At 37.1% G+C, this 14568-nt stretch overlaps 1 protein-coding gene across 8 annotated transcripts in view; it reads right to left on the bottom strand.

Moving 5' to 3' along the window:
- The window catches only part of LOC121877623, a 74420-nt gene that overhangs the window by 11217 nt on the left and 48635 nt on the right, over positions 1-14568 (bottom strand). For all 8 annotated transcript variants that reach the window (XM_042383439.1, XM_042383475.1, XM_042383451.1 and 5 more), the window contains 7 exons: positions 9483-9601; positions 7473-7601; positions 6698-6880; positions 5963-6132; positions 4857-5001; positions 375-516; positions 19-161 (listed from right to left, as the gene is read on the bottom strand). In XM_042383439.1, coding sequence (XP_042239373.1) covers positions 19-161; positions 375-516; positions 4857-5001; positions 5963-6132; positions 6698-6880; positions 7473-7601; positions 9483-9601 — 1031 coding nt within the window. The remainder of the gene's footprint in view (positions 1-18; positions 162-374; positions 517-4856; positions 5002-5962; positions 6133-6697; positions 6881-7472; positions 7602-9482; positions 9602-14568) is intronic.

Raw genomic sequence — 14568 nt, 5'->3', positions numbered from 1 at the left:
ATATCCCACAATACTTACCAATATCATCTACAGTGTAGTTACTACCCCAGTCTGCTACATTACTGAAGTTGGTCAATGGGAACTTCCACTGAGCACTTTTACCATCCAGTACACCCAGACGTGATCTGTCCACACTCACACTAAGCATTGTTCCCAGGAGCCTGCAGGAGCCACATACAAAAGAGATACAGTATATGTTAATTTTAACTCTATAATTGCCAAACGAACTTCTGTATTGTATACAAAACAGTAGTTTAATTACACTCAAAAGTGCAAAAAAGAAAAAAGACACTTTTAATATTAGAACCGACTCATTTGTCGTGGCCTACACCTTGTACTCATAGGCTGTTGAGCCTTCATGCCCATTTACTTACGAGATGTACTGCCGCTGCTTATCCATCTCGTATATTCCACCCTCGTGGCCATATACCATAATTAGATCCACTTTGTTCTCACACTTGACATCTTTCTTGCTGTATATGGGGCACCTGTCATAGTCCGTGTAGTCATAGCTTCCTGTTGAAAAGATCAATGGTTTAGGTGCAGACTACAACATTTCATTCACTGATTTAAATCGGTATACTGTACTGTACAGTGTGAGGAAATTAAAAAAAAATTAAACAGTACTAATTTATCACCAGTAGCACATAAATAATGATAATAAACTTTGCTGTTAATTTTTCATTTAACAAGCTTATAGAATTTACTTATAACTACAGTACTGTGAATGTCTGTACAAGTACTGTACTGTATTTATTAGACATTCAATAACTGCACCATATATGCTTCTTTATTGGGATATTTTTAAACTTTTTCTGATTAGCATCAAACTTAATATCGGTAAATAATTTAGTGCTTTATTACTACTTTGAGGGCTTTACAGTAAATATGGTTCACTGAACTTCATTTTTTTAAACAAACTTTTAAAGTAGATGACATGCAGTGATGATAGTAATTGTGGCACTAATGGTAATTTTGACTTAAGGTGGGGAAGTAATGGTGGTGGGGACTGGTTAGAGGTGGTATTAGAGCACACAAGGAATTATAGTGATATACAGTATACTGTGCATGTATAGGCATTTTTGAGGTACCCTGTATTACTAAAATTTTTGTCTGATAGCAAGCCACACCCCTACTTTTGCCCCCACCCCCCTTTTTTTTTTGGTGGTGGGGGGGGGGATTGTGGCTTGTATTCATCAAAATATAGTACAAGTGATATCCCCATTAGCTAGAGTAATTGATGCAGAGCTCTTCCGGGGATGAGAGATTTCTGGATAATGAGACGACTCGAACACCCAAAAATGTTTTCCGAATACAGCACTGCATACAATATTGTATATTTAGTAATGTCGCTTTACTTTTCAATGAATAGCAAATAAATAATGTACTGTACAATATTGTATCATGAACAACAGTCATAACAGAATGAGTGAGAGAGGTGGTGAGACACAGTGGGTGGGAGGTGACCCTTGGGGAGGGAAACCGACTGCGTGGTCAGTTTTACTCTCAAGGTTTGACACCCTTACTAACTCCACCACCTCCAATACCAAAGTGAAAAAGTGAACTGTACTTTTACTCACAGCATCTGTTCTAATTGTGTTAGAGGGATGAATTTGATATCATAATGATCCTGAATAAATTCTTGACATGCCATAATGATGGGACTCCATATTTTTAAGAAAAAAAAGTAATGTTGATATACTGAAGTCAATCAAATCAGTTCTAATGAACTGAGACACACCATTTTTTTACCCAAATAATCCTGATTAGTTTATCTAAAGGTTTGGTTAACTAAATATATTTAAAAAACAAAAAATCTATATACATGTAATATCGGTGTGAATGGAGCTGTGTGTTACAGTGAAGACTGTGAAATTTTTCACTCTTTACTGGGAAAAATTTTCCCGAGTCCATACGATGCATCTCACATGGAGTTGTATTTATTTACACAAACACCACTGTACACGTACAATACTGTATATATTGTTAATACCGTAAACAAAATAAGGATATTTATGGTTTCATGTACCGCATGTTCCTGCCAAAATATATATATAATTATCAATTTGTTCGATAATTCTCAACTTACTGGAGTTGACAAGTGCCAGTCAGTGTATTAACTAATATATTAATATATTTTAAATTATATAATTATTATAATACCTGTACACTGTACTGTACTTTTAATATTCATATTTACTTACTGTATTTACATTTTAATATTTACATTGATATACCTGTACATTGGTTTCATTTCTAGGCCAGGCTGATTTTATTACTAGTATTGTATGTCTGATTTTTTGTTTCCAAATAATTTTTGAGGCTTGATGGCCCATGATCTGTGGCCTGGTACCAGTCCACAGGGTGGTGGTTGGAAACCCCGGCTCTATATTGTTCATGTGGTCTTTTATGTAGAGCCCAAATGGTTGATATTCAGGAAATTCCTGGCATTCCACATGGGTACAGATTGTTTACTGTTCAAGGTTTTGTCATTTTGAGTTAGAGATTGTTCCAAGGATCTTCATCAAATTTTCAGGAATGCTGTTGTAGAAGAAATTGTATACTGGGGGCCCTTGTTATAAGTGTCTTCATTGTAAATGGTTTTGCACTTAAGTGGTCAAATAATTGTGGACCTACACGTAAAAAGTCTTCACAGTTAAGAGGATTCTAAGGCTGAAATCTATCACTCTTTGGGAGCACAAGCATTTGAGTGATTGAAATTCCTGCCTACATCCCATTCTTTTAAAGCTCATCCTTCTCACCTGCACTATGCATGCTCAGTATCAGTTGCCTATGTCCACAGGTTATATTTGGAAGTGCTCCAAGAACTATACAGGTAATTATCAACTTTGTTGTGTCTTTGGTGACATTGGTGGACTATTTTTGTAACCGAAGCAAGATGGTGTAGTGGCTAAAAGGAAGCGTAGTAGCTATGGGATGGATGTGAAATTAGAAGTTACATGTCGTAAGCAAAGTGGTGGCATGTCTCAATGAAACACTTTCACTGAAATGAGCATGTGAGTGCATGGTTAGGTAGCTTGAGCCGCATCAACACACCAATCCAAACGACTTAAGTACTGTACCTTAAATAAGTTGTAAGGTTAAATAATTTCATAAAATAATGTGTAATCAAATGTTTAAAAAAATGGTTCTGAGGTATATATTATTTAACTGTTAAGAGATACCAAATTAAACCTTATGAGTGTCACTTACACTGTGAGAATTCTGATTAGACCCTATTCCTATTAATTCTTTTGGGAATTAATACCCATTTATAAGTGTTTTCATTATCAGTGGCTTTTTTCTGGTCTCTATTAACCACATACAATAAGGCCCCCCCTGATTTTTTGTTTCGGTCTGTTTGCATGAACGGTTAATTTTAGAATCCTCTAGAGGAAGTTAGTCATAATAATTAAACAGTTCTTCACTTTCTGGATAGACCAACCTAGATAGCGAAGTGGAAGAAGTCTTGACTGTCTGTGCTAGTCCTTTCAATATGACACTAGGAGTTAAAATCTTTTACTCTTAAGACGTTAGCTTTAACAGTTTTCTGTACTCGTGGATTCTAACTTGATGCTGTGACCTGTAGTGGGACAGGTATCTGTTAACTCCAGATATGAACACAGGATAGAAAGGCCGACTGAGTAATGTCCTTTCAGGTGCTTATAAACTTATATTAAATCACCCCTTACCTGTCTACAGTATAAACGAGGCATTTTAATCTCTTTTGTTACAAGACGTGCAGGCACCAGTGTGGTGGCCCTCATTCAACTGGCAGTCTTAAGTACAGTAGTATATCTCAGATACCAAACAAATTGACAGTACATTACTCCATGTTGGGTAGCACCACACTTAAAGAGCTTTAAAAGGGATGGACCAATTGGACCATGTATGTATGAAAAAGATTGTCATATAAGTCTTCTTAGTTCATTAGCACAGTTAACCTTCTTTTTACAATGATCTGATAACTTCAGTTGTTGGCAACATTCACACCAAGGTCTTTTTCACATTTGGTTTCAGTTAATGATATTTCCTCATTCGTACCATTAGTATGACCAATATGCATCCTCTTGCACTTCATAATGCTAATCTTAGCAGTCATTTGTCTCCACTCCTGAAGCCAATAGAGATTTTCTTCTAACACTTCACTGCCCATTCAGTTCTCAAGTTCCCTGAATAGCTTGGTACCATCTGCAATAATTTGTATGGAAGAATGAATAGCAACATTGGACCCAACACATTGTCCTGTGGCACCTATTTGCCAGAGGTACACGCAACATGTAGTAAGATAAAAGAGTACAGTGACCCATTTGGCTCCCAGCTTGGCTTCTCTTCTTCTATTGAGGGTCATGGTTGCTGCAGAAAGAAATACTGTAAGTTAATCTTTGGATTAACCCATCTACCTTTGTTTAGGCTTGCCTGTGCCAGACTTACTTTTACACGAGTCATTTCTCAGAGGCTCAGTTATGAAATAAGTTTTCCGAATCAAATCTCCATGTTTCCCAACACCGATCAACTTTTCCATACTCTTTACTAACTACAATAAGAAAAAATGCTATAACTTTTATGCTTATCTTATGCCATTTTTTTAACAATCATACTTATTAATTCATCCAAATTTCCCGATTTTCCAGTATTCTGGCATGTTATTGATCATCATCATCATTTCCCATTATACTCACAATTCCATTATACTGTACAGGTACAGGTATTGTATTTATTTCTACTCAGTATTGTGTTAAGTACTCTTACAGTAGTGGAGCCAAATTCACAAAATACTGGAAATCACACACACAAATCAAAGGCTCAGTACTTTCACTTTCACATTGACTTATGTAATTTTTTTGACATCTTACCTACAAATGAGGTGAATGATGACCATACATTGTTGAGGGCAGACTTGAAGCTGCTTTCTATTCCACTGAAATGGTCTTGGTACTCTGTGATCATTCGCTTGACTTCAGGAAATTTATCACTATAAGCATACATGAAGTTCAAAGCCTGATGAAAGAAAAAATTTTAAGTTGAAACCTTAGAGTGAAAAGAAAGGGCACAGAGCAAGAAAGGCTATAATTAAACACACTAAAAAGAAATATTTGGCTAGCAACATTCCTATCAATTCCAAGCAACAGTAGAGCCATTGATTTTCATTTTCAGAAAAGGCAAAATTCCTTATCAGAAAATGCTATACTGTATTTGTTTAATCCAGAATGCGACGTCTAGCTTTATACCTAGGTATGTAAATTCCTAGCATTAACTCGCCAGGCCAACATACAGGCAATTAAAACATTTAATACTACTTAAATATGTAATACTGTATTAGGCTTTATACCTAGGTATGTAAATGCTTAGCATTAATTCACCAGGCAATTAAAACATCTAATAATTACTTAAATATGAAATATTAGGAGGACACATCACTACCTGGCATAAAATTGTAATTATCGAAACCCCATCCTGCACCCTCCATCACACGCATTGCTACCGTCATCTTCTTGCCTGGCGAATCAGCTGTAAATGCTCACAAGGAAGGCTACGCTAAATTGAGTTGTAATAGGTGAAATATTGAGAACCACAAGGATTTTTTTCCAATTCCACTTCCTATTGGTTTTTATGCAGTACTGTACTGTACTACGCTTATTATTTTATAAAGCATTGACTGATACAGTTATGTCCCCATCTGGATTACTGTATACTGTTCAGGCATGGTAACCTTACCTCCAGAAAGACTTAGCACCTCAAGAAAAGGTGCAATACAGAGTGACTAAGATGATTCCTGAGCCATATCATCCCGATTATCAACGTTTATTGATGGGGGCCTTGAGATTAACAACTCTCAAGACAAGAACAATAGAGTAGACCTCATAGAGACATCCAAAATCTTGAAAGGTAAACACTGCTTATACAGTGGTCACTCTATGCTATACACATAAGAACAGGATACATCATTGGCTCTTCTTACCTGTTCTTTAATTTTGTCAGCATCAAGTTCTTTGTAAGCCATCATCCTGTTGCAGGCACGTTGGTCTTGGTTGTTGGGTAGGCCATGCTCACTGTAGTACATCCTTAAGATCTGTGAGAGCTTCATTTGTGAAGATGATGACGACTGCAGAAGTGTTGCTATGAGCAAGCCTATGGAAAAACAGAATTGATCTAATGGTTTTACTTGGGGTAACCCTTCATAGCAGCATGAATTGTGAAGTTTTCAAATAGAATTTTATTTGATGCTGTAATCTATTCTTATTTAAATAGTGAGGCTCATGTCAAATCTTTATATACAGGAGCTTTATTAACACATATTATGCATTTCTCTTTTAAGTGCATTCATGAGTGTTTCTTAAAATATATTACTACTTGCCCTGTATGCTTTAAGCGAGCATTATATTTTATCAGTGTTAACCCAGGCTGCAGGTATTTCTTTATTTTGTCTAACACATCTTTTATAAATCCACAAATAATTTTTTTAACTTTGTCCATTTTCTAAAATATAGTACAGTACTGTACATTACATTACATTACAGTACTATTTTCTTTGAAGGCTAGTACTGTATTGAAAATTTACAACTTTAAGTTTGTTACTGTAACTGAGGCCACTGCAGTAGTAAGGGAACAAGTGACATCTTTTTAATTGTCACTTGTGCCCTTACTACTGCAGTGCCTAAATTGTTGGAGCATGTGTATAAATGTTCCTCCTCACCATCTATACCACCAAAAATTTCTGCTCTAGAGAGGTAGGAAGTGATGCCATTGTAATTGTTGGCAAGGGTGAACAGCTTAGGGGCTGCAGTCAAATTGCAGAATCGTCCATTTGGGCCAAGATAAATTTCGTTCCCTGTAGTGGTCGCCATGGCTCCTATGACTGCTGACTGTCCAATATCACCTGGTGGAAAACACACATGCTGAGACCACAATCAAATAATTTAACTACTACATTAGCCTTTTGATTTTCTAAGTACCAAACGTCTTTGGTATGTGCAAGTTCCTCATCATAAATGTTAAAATATGACAACCCACCAAACAACAGATCCTGATGAATGAAAGAAGTTACTGTACTGTATATCATGTACCACATACTGTAGCTGTACAATGATTCTCTTCACTCCATGTAATCAAAAAGGCTGGTGTCTAACAATGTCTGTAAAAAATTTTCTTAGCATTAATAAAATTATGATGATAGGTAGTCTGTGTTTCTTGTTAATGAGTGTTAGAGATGATGAGATATTGAAGAATAAGTGTTTCCTCACTATTATTACTGAACATTTGTAAGAATGCAACATAAATACTGTATAGCATAATATTTGATCACATGTGATACATTTGTAATTCTCATATACTAGGGTAATTTTTTGTACAGTAGTACTGTACTGTATTCACGTACCATACTAGGATTTTTTTTTATTTTCTTGAAGCGAGATGGGGTACAGACTGCAGATTTTTAGATTTAAAGTATAGTACTGTAATGACAAGTTTACCTGCTAAAGCAGAGATGTACAGAGGGTTAAGGCGCTTGTTTTTCATCTCGACAGGCATGAAGTTTGTTTGAGTTTCACCCAATATCTGGCTGATGGAGGATTCACCAGTTTTGTCAGATGCCATAATACCTGTTGAAGGAAACACCATTAAAAAATTTTAATTTCACCAATTATAAGCTTGTTAGCCACTTGGGAAATTGGTTTGTTCTTTGTTGCTTTGTTTGAACTTTATAGTCAAGTGGTAATATATATATATATAATTATATATATATATATATATATATATATATATATATATATATATATATATATATATATATATATATATATATATATATATATATATATATATATATATATATATATATATATATATATATATATATATATATATATATATATATATATATATATATATATATATATATATATACAATATATTTTTTTTTTTTTTTTAAATAATATCGCGGACTTCTACATACAATCAACACCTCAACCCGTTGCTCTGATCACCTAAGAGCACGGGTGGTCCCCATTTGAGGTTCACGGCACCATAAGCTCAAGTAAACAGGCTTTGTGTGAAATATAACAGTAACGTTCCCCGGTCACAATTATAAGATCGTGGGTTTGAATCCTGGCGGGGTGAGGTGTTGATTGTATGTAGAAGTCCACGTGCTTTATTGGGCTAATGAAATATATATATATATATATATATATATATATATATATATATATATATATATATATATATATATATATCTGGGTTTACGCGGATATTTATATGCGAATGGCCATTTACGCGGCACCCGTCCAGAAGCGATAATTATTCTTTAAGCGGTAAATGCCATCATATACACGGCAAGCGGCGGGGCAAGGGGCTGGGCGCTGACGTCAGACTCGTGCCGATGACGTCGCGGACTGTGATTGGGCCACGTATCCTTACCACCCACGCACCCCCTCTGCCGCGCGCTGTGATTGGTCTATTTAACCTTGCCACCCCCTGTTACCCGTGCTCTCGACCATCGCCGCGCCAGTCTCACTGTCCCTAAGTGTATTCACTCTTGCCCAGGAACTGGTTTTGTTTTTTTCTTTCTACACAATGGCTTCTGCTGGACCCCCACCACCCTTGAGAAGCCCTGAACTACCTGGCTCAAGCTGCCCCAAGCCCAAGAAGGTGTGACGCGCCTTAAGCTATGAGGTTAAGTTCAAGATCGTTCAGGAGTTAGAAAAAGGCACGAGGCAGGTGGATCTGGCCAGACAATATGGAGTGAATGAATCGACGATCCACACGATCAAGAAGGATGCTGGCAAAATCAATGAACACATGAAACTGTCTACCTGTGTAGGCTTTCTGTACACCTTAAATTTGTAGTTATGGCCATCCCTTCCATTCCTTGATATGCTTATCATTAGAAATGGCCATAACTACAAATTTAAGGTGTACAGAAAGCCTACACAGGTAGACAGTTTCATACATTTTTTATCGAATCACCTGGGGTCTACCAAAATGTCAGTTTTTTCTGCTATGTTTTTGAGATGTTTGCGTATTTGTGACGTTGAATTTATTGATGAAGAATTGAAACACATTCGTTCCATTGCACAAAAACTTGGATACCCTTCTGTGTTTGTTGGTCATTGATTTAAAAGGGCTAAAAAATCCTTTCATTCTACTCAAACCAGGCAAATTCCTACACTTAAGAATATTTTGACTCTGCCCTATCGCAATGAATTTGTCCCATTAGTTCTGTCCCTTAAATTACTAAATATTAATGTTGTTTTCAAGTATGACTCAACCATTACCAATATGTTAATAAAAAATAGCCCAAGTTTGAATGTAAATGGAAGTGTTTATTGTATTCCATGTAGCAAATGTAATGGTAATTATGTAGGACAGACAGGAAAAACATTGCAGCTCAGAATCAGTAGAAATAGTGATAACAACCATAAGGCCACAAATGGAATTAAATGCAAACAAAGGAGGAAAATGATTAGTACAGTATTGTACTTTACCTGATAGGAGGGTACCCAGGGCCACTGGTCCATAAGGGGTCCAGATGACACCATTCTCAATGGGGTGGTTGGCTGGTTGGATGTTATCTGGTAATGAGTAACGTGACTGGGCAGCACTCCTTTGAAGTAGAAGATACACAAGTTGATAAAACATAGTCACAGTACATCACTAATATTAAATTTAATTATATATAAGTTTGTTTTAGGTTAGCAACAATGTTCAGATGCACACAGTATATCATCATATAAACAATTTGTAAAAAAGTTGGTAGAAGTATGATAAATCTTTTTTTTTATAAATATTTGTTTGATACTACAGTATTATATGGAGTATTTATGTATACAATATATCCTGCTCAATACATGGTGGCTGAAAACAGGAGCAATTATTTGAAAAATTCTAAAAGATGTGTTCTTCTGCAGTATACTGTATTCTCATTTGACAAGATCCCAGATCTTATTGATTGTATCCTCTTCACCACTTTTCAACTTACAAGCTGGTTGGTTGGTCTGTTCACTATTTTATAAGACTGTACTGTTCTGACTGTTTATACAGGCTATTGAATGTGCCAGAACTTGTGCTAGTCTGGACTTATAGGAGCTCACACTTGCTACTTTTTTATCTGTCGTCTCCACCACCTATCAGCTTATTAGCTGTTGAAACTAGTGATTTATTCTTTGTTACAACCTTCATTGTTCAGTGTTAGTACAAGAGGAAACTGGAGTACCTGCAGTGTTTGGTAGGGTTCACGCTGGATAACATTCTTCTCGCTTCTGATCTGGGCTGGTTATTCCAAGAGTTCAAAACACTTTAGAGTACTGCACTCCAAAGAACTTTGCTCTGTTTTCTGTACTGATAGCTTCCTTGATTTGACTCCAGATATGCACTTGTGATTAAGTAATGCCCTTTTAAGTGCTTATAAACTTCCATTAAATCACCCCTTGCCCTTCTATACATAGTATAACTAAGCAATTGAAGATGGTAAGTGAGGTGACAGAGTACTGGTGTATCTTGGAAATTGAACAAAATTACAGCACAATACTCCAAGTGAGGTAGCACTACAGCACAATTTATAAAAGCCTTATGATAGATGTACCATCTAGGCATGTGTAGGATCTTTGTAAAAGTCCTACTAGGTACTGTAATTCGTAAGGCTCACTTTCTCATTCATTGATTCAAGAACTTTAGTTCATTATCAACATAAGTATATACGTAGACCTATCTCAGGGAAATGTATTCGTCACCTTGGGACATGTCATATATTTCCCAATTATAGGTACCGTTACGTCCAAGGTGCATCATTCACATTTTGCAATGTTATACAGGTACTGTATTTTAGTATTTCTTCCTTTGATCACCCCTGAAGCCAGCAGAACTTTACATAATGCTTCACAGAGTGTTAGATTTTTAATTTGTCTGAATAGTTTAACATCAACTGCAAATATTTGTATGTATGAATGAATAGTATCTGACATACAGTATCATAATTATACAGTATGGAACAAATGAACAACGTTGCTTCAAGCACACTGCTTGTCACAGGTACACAACAATTCCTTACCATTAATCACAACACATTGCAATTAAAAATCTCCAATACATGCTAGGGCATTCCCCCCGAATCCCTTATCATTTTAGATTAATTTTCAATGTTTAGTGAGGTACACTGCCAAATTGGCTAACGAGCCGATCAGTGGTGAAGAGTATAAAAGAAAAGAAAAGAATATTACTGTATTAATATTATCACCATGCTCCAGGATCTGTGACTACACATCCAGCAGCTGCAACAAGCAGAACCATCATAAACCTGTACTGTACTGGCATTCCTTTGAAAGGCTGTTCCATTATACAGTAGATGATCCATCATGTCATCATGTATAATACTCTAGTATTTTACACACTATGCAGGTCAAATTCACTGGTGAGAAAAATCACTCAATGCCATGCTTGCTGCTCATTCAAACATAGCTGCATCCTTCATCTTATCTCTCCAATTCCTCCTTGATCTTCCCCTGTCCCTGCTACCATCCACCTTCAGAATTAACTGTTACTTGGTACATGATGAGAGCAGGACAAAGTAAAAATTTTACAGTGATTAAGAGATAAGAACAAGGACATTACCCAGAATATCCAGAATATCATACACAGCAAAGTGAACTGCAGTATTTGATTGATAAATATACCCAAGACCAATAACCCACTAGCTCCAGGATTATAAGGAGACCATTAAATACGAACCATGCGGCAGTTAACAAAGTCAAGAAAAAATATCCAAGTTTCAAGAGATGGGTCACAATAAAAATAAAATTTTTAGACACAAGTGGGTGTATCAGATCCTAGACTTGAAAATGATTCAATAGTTATGCAGACTCATCAGGACAAGGCAGGTGTGTTAAATAATTCTTTCATCTGTGATCACAAGAGGAAGCTTTCAAGTTTGACTGGGCCTCTGTTGTGATCCTCCTTTGAAACTCTCTTGCAGCCCTTCTACCCTCTGACTTAATTCTTAACCTAGCATTCATCACTGTCCTGCTCATCATCAATGGCAACCCATCTCTTGAAACCCCGATTTTTCTTCATATCTTTAAAACTTAAAAAAAATAGTACTGTACTGTACTGTCATGATTAAATACAGTAACTTATTCTTAAAGATATTTCTTATTACAGTACACAATGACTACTGCTATACCAAATAAATTTGTTTTTTATGTAACTTTGTGTATGAATGTCATCTGAAAATTGATTTTACAAAAAATATGACAATGGTATTAAGAAATGCATAATGGCAATCACCTAAATAGATGATAATTTTAATTTTATTCTCTTCGCTACTGATTGGCTCGTTAGCCGCTTGGGCAGTTAGTCACATCTCTGTTACTCACTGTTGGCAAGTACTGGGCATGCACTGGCTCCTGAATGTACCTGAACCTGCTCCAGTGTTGATCAAGTCTGGTCTTGAAACAGCTTACACTCGGTGCTGTTACAATACACTGGCAGATTGTTCCAAGAGTTGACAATTTGCACTCTGAAAATGTTTGCCCTCACAGTTTTCTGGGCTTGTGGCTTCTTCAGCCTTGAGATGTGACCCCTTCTGGGGTGCACGTCCACCAGCTCCAGGTATGGACACTCAACTGAGTAGTGCCCTCTGAAGTGTTTGTACACTTCAATTAAATTACCCCTTGCCCATCTGTAGTATAAGCTAGGCAGGTGCCATAGTGCAGGCACCAGTTTGGTGGCCCTCCTTTGGACATTTTCAATCAACTGACAGTCTCTAGCATATCTCAGAGACCAGGCAGGGTGACAGTATTCCAGATGGGGAAGCACCTCTCTCTTGAAGATCGTTACGAGGGACGGACTGTCTACATATCTAAATGACCTTCTTATAAGACCTACTGGTTTAGTTGCTTGATTCACCTTCTTCTCACAATGGCCCAAGAACTTCAGTTCATTGTCAACATACACACCCAGGTCCTTTTCACATTCGGTCTTTATTAATGTAGTTTCTTCATCCTGCTGGGACATGTGATACAACTCCTTATCATTGGTATGAGCCAAGTGCATCCTCTTACCCTTCATGACATTGAATTTTAGCAGCCATTTCCTTTGACCATTCTTGAAGCTCAAAGAAATCTTTCTGTAGCTCTTCACAGTCTGTTTGGTTCTGTATTTTCCTGAATAACTTGGCATCATCTGAAAACATTTGTATGGAGGAGTGTATAGCTTCTGGCATGTCATTTATGAAACAAACAAACAAACAACAATGAGCTTAGTGCACTGCCCTGTGGTACCCCACTTGTCACAGATACATATGACGATTTCATGCCATTAATGACCACACACTGCTTGCTCCACACTAGAACACTTCCCTGATTCCCGTATCCTTCCAGTTTAATTCTCAGCTTTTCATGGGGTATGCTGTCGAAAGCCTTGGCAGAATCTAGGTATATAATGTCGATATTACAGCCCTGTTCCAGAATTTGAGTCCAAACATCCAGTACCTTGAATAATTGTGTTAAGCAGGAGTGTCCCAACATAAAACTGTGTTGGCATTCCCTTACAAGGTTGTTTCGTAGTAGATGTTCCATTGTGGCATCTCTTTTAATGCTCTCTGGTACTTTACCCACTATGCTGGTCAGGCTCACTGGTCTATAATTATTCGTGGAATGACGATCACCCTTCTTGAATATAGGACTCACATTAGCCTTTTTCCAATCACTGGGGACCTTTTGCTCATTCAGGCATTTGCAGAACAGGATCTTCAGGGGCTCAGCAAGCTCACTGCTGAACTCTCTTGACACTCTGGGATGCACCATGTCAGGGCCGGGACTCTTATGAACCTTTAGCTTTGAAAATTGATTTCTTATAACCTCGTCTGAGAATACAATGTGGATCAGCGCTGTGTCAAATCATCTATCCTCAAATTCAGGGAGATTGTTTGCATCCTCTCTTGTGGACACCGAAGAAATGAATTTGTTCAATGGCTCTGCATTGTCCTGGTCAGAATCTGCATAACTACCATCTTCAAGCCTCAGGTCCGAGACACCTACTAACATTTTTAATTTTGACTTTGCATAGTGGTAAAAAGCCTTTGGGTTTTACTTGACCTCACTTGCAATTCGTCCCTGGAACTCTTTTTGTCAGCCCTTCTACACTCTGACTTCTCTTGTTTCCTGTCCTGCTAGGTGTTTCAGCATGGCCACCATATCCTCTTTGTTAGTTATGGTGAGGTCCAGCGGTTTGGTTGTCTGCTTCCCTCTAAGGTGAGTTGGATCATTAATATGTTGGAATAGAAAATTGTCTCTTATAGTATCTACAAAAAGAATAGCTGGATTATCAAGGTCATTTGGCGTGGTTTCATTTCTCAAGTCGATGTTGCCATAGTTAAAGTCTCCCATGACAAGGAGGTGGCTAGGATTGAGCACTGTTGCATTGTCAGTTAAGGCTGTTAAGTTCCTTTGGTTTAATAAGCTACAGTTTGATTCTTCAAAAACATCGTCCCCCTACACCCTCACTTGGCTGGCTCTAAGATCTTGCCTATCATATATAACCACACCCCTCTTGCAAGTTGCTTGAGAGAGGTTCATA

The sequence above is a fragment of the Homarus americanus genome, unplaced genomic scaffold (genome assembly GCF_018991925.1).
Source record: "Homarus americanus isolate GMGI-L3 unplaced genomic scaffold, GMGI_Hamer_2.0 scaffold33468, whole genome shotgun sequence".
Lineage (NCBI taxonomy): Eukaryota > Metazoa > Arthropoda > Malacostraca > Decapoda > Nephropidae > Homarus > Homarus americanus.
The sequence above is the reverse complement of the archived record's forward strand: the minus strand, read 5'-3'. Positions and strand labels throughout refer to the sequence as shown.